The sequence below is a fragment of the Amblyomma mixtum genome, chromosome 7 (genome assembly GCF_055824585.1).
Source record: "Amblyomma mixtum isolate Tamu chromosome 7, ASM5582458v1, whole genome shotgun sequence".
NCBI classification, from domain to species: Eukaryota; Metazoa; Arthropoda; class Arachnida; order Ixodida; family Ixodidae; genus Amblyomma; species Amblyomma mixtum.
Genome location: NC_143018.1, coordinates 5,804,114 through 5,816,533, shown reverse-complemented (window position 1 = coordinate 5,816,533; position 12,420 = coordinate 5,804,114). Strand labels below are relative to the sequence as shown.

Here is a 12,420-nt window from a genome sequence, read left to right as displayed (position 1 = left end):
TCCTCCTGAAAATCAGGGAAATCAAGCCGCACACGGACGTTTCGAGAGCCCCCACGAGCGTGTCTTGTTTCGACGGGATAAAAAACAAAAAAGAAAACTGTGTGTGGAAGGACTGCAGTTGCTTCAGAATCCGCGGCGTGGGTGTTCTTTCTTTTTTTCAGCCTTTCTGAATACCGTATTTTCCTGTTTAGTTCTTGTTAGGTGGAGTGAGTTACTCTCGGGACAAAAATAAAAATCGGGCTTGCATATTTGCTGCCGGTAAACGTTATTCACGTAGTCAAGAAAACTTTGCGCAGATTAACACAAGACGGAGGAAGAAATACGTACACACACATTGAGCGCAAATTTGCACTGGAAGCACAGTGATACAGCAGCAAATATAGCATCACTGATGCTATAGCATCAGTGATGCTATATTTGCTGTATCACTGTGCTCCCACACGTGTTGCACTGTATATTGTACGCTTGCGCCCTTTCTGCTTCTTAAGGCGATGTATCGTTTCCGAGAGTACAGTTGCAAGTTTGCGCTCGTGTGTGTGTACGTGTTTCTCCCTCCGTCTTGTGTTATTCTGCGTAAAGTTTTCTTGAATATGTCGCTACACCAACTGGCCCAACGCTCTGCTCTATTAAGTTATTCATGTCTTTGGTTCCTAGTGCAGTGAGCCCATTCTTAGTCCGCCCTTTAAACTTTAATCATCAGCTGCTTAGCTTCCTTCGATCCGAAGAAATTTCTGTCTAGCAAGGCAGAAATATGGGCGAGTTGGTAAGTATTCATGATTTTGTTCACAGCGCAACAAGAACGGGAAACACGAAAGAGTAACGCAAACAAGCGCTATCAACTAGTTTTTATTGAAGAACAGAAGGGGTATATACAGAAACACTTATAAAGCACACAGAAGTTTTCTGGAACGCACGTGGGAGTTCAGATACCTCAATTCCCTCTCGGATAAGGCAATGGAAGGGCTGCTGATGCATAAACTGCCTTTCTGGTGAATATAAAAGGCCTCCATTATCTCGCGTGTGACCTTATCGCTGTTTCTATATATACCCCTTCTGTTCTTCAATAAAAACTAGTTGATAGTCAGCGCTTGTTTGTGTTGCTCTTTCGTCTTTCCCGTTCTTGTTGCGTTGTGAACAAAATCATGAAATTTCTGTGCCTTTCGTACGGGAAAAAAAAACTTTTATCGGAGTAAGAAGACTACGCTGCGATACTCTCATATGCACGCAAGGCTCTAGCCGAAAAGGAAGAATAATCAAATCTTCGTGCAAAATAGCACCGCAAAAAGAAAATAACATAGGCCGTCAACCACAACCACGAGGCAGTTAGGAACGGAAATACTGCAACTACAACCAGTGGTTGCTGCGCAGCTTCCGAAGGAGCACTCACGTGTGACAGTGGTTGGGACCAAAGGAGCCACGGTTGTCTCCGGGACTTCGGCTGCGTATGAAAACAGCGCAGAAACTTTCCTCAGTAACACATCTTCTTGCTCAAAATGCTTTCAGCGCAAGGTTTTCGTGGCAATTTTTTTAACCTTTCCACACGATGTGCATAAAGTAAAGCTTCCATGTATAATTTTGATTTTTATGTATGCCTTGCCGCATTGCACGAAAATATACGTTACTTTTCGCGCAAATCTTGCACCAAACGTACCAAATCTGATTAAATTCTGCGCACGCCATGCAGAAACATGGAATTCTCGGAATCACCATAGACGATGTTTTACTAGGCTGCAATCCTCTGCTGAACGACTACGACCAGCGTGTTCGCAAGGAATCATAGATGTTTCCGCGCACGCTTTCCTTCTGTATAATTTTCTTTTTTCTTTTAATAAATACGGTCTCCGCTTCACACCTGAAATTCGTGCGCTCTCCGCATATTTTCAGTGCGGCTTTTATACTGTTTGGCACTGTTTGCGCGACATGTATACCCAGGTGTCCCAGCTAAATGTCACCCAGCTTTTAAAAAACACGGGGTGTCCTAGCCGTCTGAAACCAAATGAAGATTGTTTAGAGTCGCATGACCTAGTCTGCAGTATTTTTTTCGTAGTTCAAGGTTGACAAATTAGTTAAGCTTAATTAACTAAATTTTTAATTATTGACTTGCGGAACAAAGTGTCAAGGGAAAAGTTGTAGATCGCTTTGAGAAACAGTTTACTGAGACATTTGCAGCAAACTAATATTTACGCAAAGTAGTTTTTTTACCGGCCTTTAACCATAACCCGCACAATAAGAAAAAGCTTTCACATGACAACTGTGCCACTTCAACGTCCCGAGACGCGCCTTAAAGAATAAAATCCAATTTTTCTGAAGTCCTCTCCTCGATGAGACTTTGGGTGCACATTGTGGCAGAGAAGTGAGCGAGCAGCTGGTCACGTGACAACTTTCTTTTAAGGCCAATAAATGAAGCTACGTAAATCGTAACTTGACGGAAACAGCACTACATGCGGTTTTTCGAGGTGATCTAAAACTTTTGCTTTGACATTTTCTTCCTGAAGTCAATAATTAGAAAGTTAGGTAATTAAACTTAACTAATGAATGAACTTTGAAGAAGAAAAAAAAATACTCAAGACTAGGCCACGCGACTATGAACAACCCTCAGTTGGTTTCACTGGACTAGGATACTTCGCCTTTTTTAAAAGTTTGGTTACATTTAACTGGGACACCCGGTATAAGGTCCATGCAGCAATTGGCATGGAAACCACGTCTCTCGGAGCCCTGTGCGCGCGTGTCTCGGAGGAGGAGCTGCTCACCGCACTGGCAGTAGACGCGCATCTCGTAGTCCGAGCAGGGTCCGTCTTCCTGGTCCTCCTTGAGGCAGCGCAGTCCCGTCTCGGGCGAGCAGAGCAGCGACTCGCCCGTCTCGTTCCATGCAATGTGTCCCTCCACTGTGCGGCACTCCACGCGCACCATGTTGTCCACGGGGCAGCGGTCCGCGTGAGCCAGCAGGATCTCAAAGTCGTTGCCGCGCTGCACACAAGGACAGCTTTTTATTCATTTAGTTAGTTAGTTGGTTGGTTAGTTGGTTAGTTGGTTAGTTGGTTGGTTAGTTGGTTAGTTGGTTAGTTGGTTGGTTGGTTAGTTGATTAGTTGGTTAGTTAGTTAGTTAGTTAGTTGATTAGTTAGTTAGTTAGTTAGTTAGTTAGTTAGTTAGTTAGTTAGTTAGTTAGTTAGTTAGTTAGTTAGTTAGTTAGTTAGTTAGTTAGTTAGTTAGTTAGTTAGTTAGTTAGTTAGTTAGTTAGTTAGTTAGTTAGTTAGTTAGTTAGTTAGTTAGTTATTATACCCCAGGGCCATTACGGTATTACAGAGAGGAGTGGTTACAAAGAAACTGAATCAATTTAACAAACAGGAGTTAATTAAACAGCAAGGTACAAACATGACTCCTACACATACAATATTAGCTAAGGCGTTCAGGAGAGAGAAAAAAAGAAAAAAAACAGAAGAAGGAAAAAACTATAACACAGTATAAAATATATCCTAGTTATACGATATTAGCTGTAACATTCTTGAATAATTGATGATCGGTGATGGTGGCCTTCGAAGAAGGAAGGTGATTCCACTCATTCGATGTGCGTGGTACGAATGACTGGGAAAAAAAAGGATGCCCAGGCTTAGCTTGGTTAAGCCAAGAAAGCGTTGCATATTGCGCGGTCTTTTTGCGCGAGGTATTGCTTGGCGGCACCCGATTTTCTCAGCAGCTTTTCCTCCGTGACGTATGGATGGATGGATGGATAGGAGCGGGGCGGTGGCAACCGCCACCATGCTCAGCCGTCCTTTTTTTTTCCTCTTTCGTTTTTTTTTGTTTTTTTTTCTTTTCTTTCTTTTTATTCTTTTTTTTTCTTTTTTTCACGTGGTTTGGTGGCTGCCCGGCCGCGCCCAAGGCCTGAACTGAGTGATTGCAATATGCTACGCATAAAAGGTTTTTGATCTACAGAAAGGGATGCCAACCTTATCATTGTGATGTAATCTCGTCGATACGTACTGAGGTGGTGAGATAAGTTCGGCACGAAACTGCGGGGGGAGCTTAATGCGAGCTCCGACCGAGTTGTCGTCTAGAGCTCTCTCTCTCTGGATGCGATGGCCGAAAGAGTCGCATTCCTTGCTGGAAGAACTGCCTTCCACCTCAGTAGATTCAGACTTGCGTCGTCTGCACAGGGAAGGACTCCGTGATCATTTTTTTCAAGCAGACGATGCTGTAGCCTTGCCTCAGGGATGCGTTCCAACTACTCTCTGGACAGGCCGAAATTCGCTTGCGAAAACGAGCAGTGATGGCTAGAACATTATTCATTTTTAATGCGATAGCGCTATACGTTGTCCTTTCGCCAAAAAAATAATGAAAAATTCAGCTCTTTCTGTCACGAAATTCCCTCATTGGTGAAGCGGGTCGTGACGTCATCTGGCCAGCTAGTTTTGAATATATGAGGATCCCCAAAATTTGCAAGTATGTAGGCCCACCCGGGAAAATGGATTAAGGTGCATTAGTGAAGAGTAATGGTGGATTAATATGGATTCCTGGGTCGGATTAGTTTAATCCCGTGTGATATTACAATTCTATAAGGTGATGACTCATGAATTCCATATAAAGAAAATCGAACCCGTTCAAACCGGAGTTTGGAAGGGAAAGTCAAAAGAAACATTGTAAGACCCTCATTGCTGACACCATAGCAGGCAAGAATGTGTTTAAGAAGGACGTCCAGTTTTTGAATTTTGTTAGCTAGTAACAGCTGCGTTGTCAGTTAAAGTAGTCTCATTTTCATTAGAATCCGGCAATCCATCAGTGCAGGAAAACCTTAGTTTTTCGCCTGTGTTCCTTTAAAGTTGGCACAGACAGAAGTCCTATGAATGAATGACAACGATCCCGTTAAAGGCACATAGGTGAAACACTGAAATTCGTCTGCACTGATATCGCCGCACCCTGGTGACAGAAGAACTACTTTCAATGCAAACACAGCTAACCAAAAAAAGGTCAGAAAGGAGTTTTTATATGCTCCAAAGGACAAAACACTTTTCGTAACCTTACTGAAATGGCAAGCCCAGGAGTTCCGGACAAGCACTTCTAGTTTGCATGGTTGCCGCCATGATTCGCGTGGCGCTGAATACTCGAAATCACTATGGTGCCTCTGGCATCGAGGCACCCTAGAAATCACTAAAGCTCCTGGACGGATAGCAGCGTCAACTGCTCTCCTCCTCTATATAATACCTCCTCCTCCGCTTTCGGCGCGCCTTGACAGTGGCGCCGCCGCTAGCGTGCTTGCAGTAGCAGAAGGCGGCTGAAACACCGCGGAAAGAAATACTTGGGAAACTTTGTTCGGACCTTGCAGAGCGGTTTTTTGCGCGTTATTTTTCTCCTTGACTCAGTAAATAGCGTTGAGAATGACGTGTCTATATTACGCTACATAAAAAAAGAACACAGAAAAGAGCGGTTCTTTAAAGAGTAAAACGCCCGAATATTCAGAGCGCGTACCGCATGCGAGCACAGCTCTGAAATACGTGGAGAATATTGCGATATTATCCGTGTTTCAAGCCCTCACTGAGTGCAAAAAGGATTCGGGCCCCTTTACGTCGAATCCGTTTTCACGTGGAGCATTCAAAATCGCAAAGCCATGGCAAGGGCGACCGGCTCGCGCGGATAGAAAAAAGAACTAAAGAAGCGTGGGAAACTACAAATCTGTCAATAAAAAAAAAATTACAACGCGCACTCCCACGCGACCGGAGTCCGCGAATGGGGGAGCGGAGGTGGTTGTGAGGAGGAAGTGCCGGGGTGAGCGCGGTGGCGGAAACATCTAATGAAGGCGTTACTTTTGAAAGGATATAGGGGCTTTAAAAATCGCCGCAGCAATTCCGAATCTCCGGAACACCCCAAATTTTTCCTATGGCCGTCGGAAATAGGCAGTTTTTTTTTATTGGTTTATTTTTGGTTTACAATGCATACGTAAACCAAGGACGAGCAGGCAAAAGGCGTTAAACAACACCTGACTAAGGCCTGCCCTCCTATACAAAAACAAACAACAAATTAAAACAAACATTCAAGGCATTTGACAGCAACCGACTTCGAACAGAAAATAAACGCAGGTTAAAATTAGATTGGCAGTAATATACAGATTTGATACCAAAAAAGATACAACGGTGTTTACTTATACAGCACTGTCACGAAAGTAGCATATCATGCACGGCTCTTTTATAGCTTTGGTCACTTCGTATTTCCATTGCCATAGAAAGTAGCGGGGCATAAGCATTTAGAACTCGCGGTATCATAAATGTCAACATTTGGTGGCCATAATTTGTACGGGACTTTGAAACATGGAAATTAGCTGTTCGGAGGTTATATAGTCCAGGCATGTGCAGATATGTGTTCTGAAACGTTTCTTTACTGTATTTCATTTGATCCTTTATGTATATAACGCAGGAAGCAGGCCACATTTTCCAGCGAGAGAAAATAGTCAGCCATGTTCACGCACAGTCTTACAGGACGCACTAGTCTGAAAACTCGAAGTTTTTAACATCACATTGAGTTCCACAGTGTTCCCTACTGTCGGAAACAAGTGAGGCTAGTTGCTGAATGCCCGCGAAAGCTGGGCATGTGTCCAATGCAGCCTTTGTTCTTTCCGCGCATGAATGAAGCTGGGCCGCAGCACTCGTCTCTTGTTCGCCGCGATCACGGAATACTCCGTAATGCACTCGGTGGCACCGCCATACTCACGAATATTCATCGGAGTGGCGAGAGTAAATATTAGAACAAAGAATTTCACAACAGTGCATGCATCTGCTCTGGCCGAACAAAAGTACACGGGGCCACGAAGATGGGAGTCCACTGAGGGCTCAAATTTGATGCAGTTTTCCTCAGAGCTTTCAAGACGATGAGGAGAAGCTGAAAGATGACTTCCTGATGAGAGCGCTCCGTGTTATCCGAAGACACCGTAGAAGAATCAAAAGGGGGCCAACGCTGCCGTTGTCATCAGCATAAATATTGTCCCAGAGCTTACTCATGTTCGTTTTCCAATGTTCTGCGTTTTTTATCGACACCAGCATGCGACTTTATCCCCTCATGCTTACTATGCGAGATGAGTAATCACTCTTATCACTCCTGAAGAGCCGAGAAAATTTGCTACGAAAAAAAAAAATTTCTCAGCTTTTTAAGCGCACTCCTAAAAAGACGACATTTTGGCACATTCTCTTTCTTTGCGCTCCTGCAACCATTTTCGGCCTGCGGGCCTTTGTTTGAGCCAGACGCTCCTCTAATGGCTTCGCTTGGATTGATGGGGTTAAAGGTGCGAAAGCGACTTAGTCTAGGCGGGACGCCGTTGCGTAGGGCTGCGGCTAATTTCAACCAGCCGTGGTTCTTTAACGTGCACTGACACCGCATAGTACACGGGCCTCTAGCGTTTCGCCTCCACTGAAATGCGACTGCCGCGGCCGGGATCGAACCCGCGTCTTTCGGGTCAGCAGCCGAGCACCATAATCACTGAGCCACCACGGTGAACAGTTTCTGCAATGATAACGAATGAAAGCCAAGCATCGAAACTCAGTGTTCTCAATTACACTGTGATAAATGCCATTACGCTAGCACGAACAGCGCAGCGTAAAAGCAGAGCGACATTACACGCCCCGTCTCAGCACTGTCTCTCTAAAATAATACAGCACAAAACAGCCCGTAGTGTCCAAAATGCCGTCATGCCTCAAAAATCGATACTTTTCTTATAGTAGCCACTTTGAACTTATTTGTGCAGTTTCTCGCTCTTGTTCAACGCAAAATTAATTGTCCATAACAGTTACATGTGTATGCATGAGTGGAAACAGTACAGCGATAAGAGCTTCCAAAAACAGCGCGACAGCACTCTATCTCTACATGGCCTACGAGCAAGTCGACAAGAACAGTTCATAGATAGCTGCCTGCTACAGACGTAAGATTCAAACTCGTAGGATGTGCAGCCAGTCGGCCATCAGGTATATATAAATGGACCATGCACGATGTCTACTTTACAGTGACTGTACATCATACTGGCCATCAACAATCTATAAATGCACACTTGCAGAGCTGTAGAAGGCGTTCACACATGTCTACACACTGTGGGTTTAATGCCTATAGACTACTGAAGGATGCTTTTGTAAAACGAGGCTCATGTGCCACCAGTTCGCCCATTGATATATTGTCTCCTTTCAGTGGTCGGACATCAGCAAGCCAATCAGACGACGTCAGATAATAAACGATAAACAGGCGGTGTAAAACTGTGCTTGCAATGGACTCTCATGAAGCACAGGGGTGGAAGATAAGAGTTATCACGGGTTCCCGCCGAAATTCCCTGATCCCGCGGTCGCAGGACCGGGCTTCACTGCTTACCTGGAACTGTGGAGTAGACATGCTGTACCAGTCGGACCAGCCGCTCTGGTCGCACGTCTTCAGCTCGATCGGACAGGGTCGGCCGATGCACTCAATTTTTCCCCTGTGGCAGAAGCTGTTAAAATACAAACAAAAATAAAGGTGAGGAGAGGGCAGAGAAAAAGTAGGTCAATCTCTGAGGTGCAACGACTCTCATTTTATCATGACCGCTTTCTTAACGTGTTTTAGAATGCACTGGCCTCAGTTAGCCTTAGCTGAAATTGATAGCTGCAAGATTGATTGGTGATAACCGTCGAATAACGACCTAAACGGATGCGTTCCAGGCTTATTTCGCAACTTTCCTTCACTCCGCCGACTGCTGAAGGTGGTCTTGTACCGTGAAGGGGATATTCCGAAAGCTGCTACTGTTTCCTCGCGCTATAGAATACACAATATCAAACGACGGCGTAAGCGTTGATTATTGTCGCAAGTTCCAAAACCAGATCAGTCAGGAATTGCATGACAGAAAATACTGCGCTCATGTTGCTGATACCAGTGTTAAACTTCCATCTTTGTTAAGGGCGCTAAAGTCGTGCGAATTTCACGGGCCATTTGATACTGCCGTAACTTCGTGCTGACAGCTGGCCTGTCATGATAGGACTGCTCCTTCTGCAACTCTGAAAACCTCCTATTGCCGTACGACAAAAATAAGCGAACAGGATGTATATTGCAGCCAGACCAACATGAGCTGTATAATCGGGAACATGGGAATACTAGTGTGATATCACAGCCTACTTTCGCAGTGCATAGGAGTGTTCAACGTGGAGATCCTACTGAGAAATTTAAATGATATGCGAACCAGTGAATCTTAAATCCTCTCGAACCAGCACCTAACAGTCTGGAATCTAGGAGCGCCTCTGAAATAGCGACATATTTTGGCAACTACCAGTAGATAGGACTCGTTTTGTCGAACGCTTTCTCGACGCGATGGTGCAGAGCACACTGGGAACTGATCACACAAAAATAGGCGTAGCGATAGATGCTTGCAGCAATCGATATAATCTCGGCATACGCTGTAATACACCAGTATGCTGTTTGGCGTCGACATGATCCCCAGCTTGTTTTCCCCGAGGCAAGCTAATCATTCAGTTATTCCGCGCCACAGCTCTTGTTTGATCCGAAACACGGGTGATGAGAAAACCCGGTGGCCCAGCGGGTACGACGCCCCCTAGTTGGAAGAAGAACTGTTCAAAGATTGGGGGAGGCCCGGAGCAATCCATGTTTTCGAATCTCCTTGCAGTTCCTCTTGGGGGAAATTTTCGAAATTGATATCAGAACCCAACAGAGCGCAGGTTTCATTCTTTGCATATTTCCTTCAGGGGAGAAGGAATTCTCCAGCGCGGGCGTTACTGGGTTTTGGAAAGATGGAAGGGGACATGAGGCCGAGGTAATAGGAGCGTAGTTAATTAAAACGGAGCCCCCCAGCCGTGGCGCAACAAGACACCGCCAGCACCTGGAATTTCATTAGCTGATCGATTCAGGTACGCTTTCTCGTCCAATCCACGTTGCGCGTCTCGAAGCGCACTCGTCCTCCGGGATTCGCCATCAGTGGTCGCGTTCTGCTTGCGTGTGCGTTCGTCAAAAGCTCTCGAGCGTTAACAAGACAGCCTCGGAAGCGTTGCTGGCTAGACGCGCATCGTGCTTGCGCAAGGAGTGCCGAGGAACCGCGATTATTTGGTATTCAGGAAAGTGCGATCACTCCGACCGCCTTTAATGAATGCTCTGTCGAAGTCCTTTCCCAAAAACTACTTCCAAACTTTCCCTTGGCAGCGTAGTGCTTCTGGCATCTGTATAGAAACTCCACTTGATGAAAAGGGAGGTGCGGTGAGGTGGCTAGCAGATGGGGCTTCCCACATCGAGGCTTCGTACAGATAACGCTGTTATTGCGGATGCAGTAAATGGCGCCGTAACAAAATGTGGGGTGTATTTGGAGCTCGGTCTGCCAATCGAAATCCTGTGAACGAAAACTGGACCACAAAATGATAAAAGTAATATATTTGGTATAAGCGTAGTTAAAGCAGTGAAACTTAGAGTGCGCATACCCATAAGATCAACCTCTGCTGCATACGACAGGGCCCTTGAGAGGTCGAGTGCCGCGTGCTGAACTTTAAGAACGCCACGCAGGAACAGCTTTGTTTCTAGCACTACATGTAGTGCGAAACGCAACTCGAGACTTTGGGAGGCTGCCCAAGAAGAGACAGAACTTGCCCACAACAGCAGGTTACAGCGGAGCTAACCATGTAACCTTAACCAGGTCAAGCGCTATACATTATCCATTATGACCGCTGTGTTTTGAATGCATCCTTAGCAGATTTAATGGGCCGTTAATTACACCATGGCAAACAATCGTCTGTGCTAGAAAACAACGAAGCGCCTTCTCGCCATATTGGACGATGCGGACGAAGCGTGCTCATGCATGACGTCGATATTGCTAGCCTCGAATAGAAAATGGCTCACGCCTGGTATGAAAGGCTCACGTGGAATCTGGCGGTGAACCGAGAGCGGTGTTAGTAAAACAGTGCTTCATTTTCAGAACATCAGCTGGTGGACGATGGCGTCTTCTTCGCCATTGTACGTAATATTGATAAGTTTTTGTGTATGTGTGGACGCTTTAATTAGCTTCTAGTGGACCACGCCGGGTGACACGAAAGTTTGCACGTTTCGCTTGTTTTATTTTCATTACATGAATTGATAAACCGAATATTTTTAAGAATAAAGTGATAATGATTCATTGTTTCGTTAATCGACTGACTGACTGACTGACACTGACTGACACTGACTGACACTGACTGACACTGACTGACACTGACTGACACTGACTGACACTGACTGACACTGACTGACACTGACTGACTGACTGACACTGACTGACTGACACTGACTGACTGACACTGACTGACTGACACTGACTGACTGACTGACACTGACTGCCTGACACTGACTGGCACTGACTGACTGACACTGACTGACACTGACTGACACTGACTGACACTGATTGATTGATTGATTGATTGATTTATTGATTGATTTATTGATTGATTGATTGATTGATTGATTGATTGATTGATTGATTGATTGATTGATTGATTGATTGATTGATTGATTGATTGATTGATTGATTGATTGATTGATTGAACCAACTGGGAGCACCTACCACGACTGGCAGGGGTTGGGCGTTGCCACCCTCTGGCCCTCCTTGTAGAGCACCCCTCCGGTGCTGCAGCCGGTCTCGGGCGGCGCCTCGCACTCGGCGTAAGGCACGCACCGGTGGTCGGTCGCGTTGCGGTGCACCTCCCCCGCGGGGCAGCGCGCCGGGGAGCAGCCCTCGAGGCACACGGGGGCAGCTTCGGGGCAGTTCTCCTCGGAGGCCGGATGCAGGCAGTTGGGCGGCTCGCAGCCGCTCACGCAAGCCGAGTACTCGTCGCAAGTCGCGCACTGGACAGCTGCAAGGGAACGACCCAAAGAGGTCTTGCTTACTTGAAAATTCTTACGGTGAGGCATACACGTTTCCCCATTATCACAGATCTCCTTCTCGAGCACTCACTTCACCGGAGTTTGATCCGTTCTCCTCTTCGGGTCACATCGGTCGGTCGACGCACTTCGTTTTAACTTGACTCTCAAGATCCTCAGTCATTTTTTTTTTATCCAAACTTTGACAAGGTGTGGGAGGAAAGTCTCTCTCCACATAATACGCGAATGAATGCTCAGTGGAGAGAAAGTTCCACTCCCTTCCCTCGTTGAACAGCTGTCGTCCCACCACAATTTTCCTTTCTTGATTTTGTTCGTGCGTGTTCAGGTTCTGGGGTGTGTGCGTGCCGTTGCCAGGATCCTAATTAACCAATGTCTAAATAAAAGCGCAAGATATGCGGAGAACTATAGTACAAAAGCCTGCAATAAAGACGGTGCTAATTAATAATCGCTTTACGCGAATTCAGTAATTATTACAAATATATAACATTGTTTTGATAAGGCTACGGGAACAAACTTTCACGGACAATCATCAAGATCTTGACAGGCACCTTAAGAATTCTCATAGTGCGTCTGAG

At 45.7% G+C, this 12,420-nt stretch overlaps 1 protein-coding gene across 4 annotated transcripts in view; it reads right to left on the bottom strand.

The window, feature by feature from the left end:
- LOC149334847 (uncharacterized) overlaps positions 1 to 12,420 on the bottom strand; it is a 221,262-nt gene that overhangs the window by 143,392 nt on the left and 65,450 nt on the right. For all 4 annotated transcript variants that reach the window (XM_089551475.1, XM_089551474.1, XM_089551476.1 and 1 more), the window contains exons 26-29: positions 11,529 to 11,817; positions 8,336 to 8,450; positions 2,751 to 2,967; positions 1,388 to 1,438 (exon numbers count right to left, since the gene is read on the bottom strand). In XM_089551475.1, the coding sequence (XP_089407601.1) occupies positions 1,388 to 1,438; positions 2,751 to 2,967; positions 8,336 to 8,450; positions 11,529 to 11,817 (672 nt within the window). The remainder of the gene's footprint in view (positions 1 to 1,387; positions 1,439 to 2,750; positions 2,968 to 8,335; positions 8,451 to 11,528; positions 11,818 to 12,420) is intronic.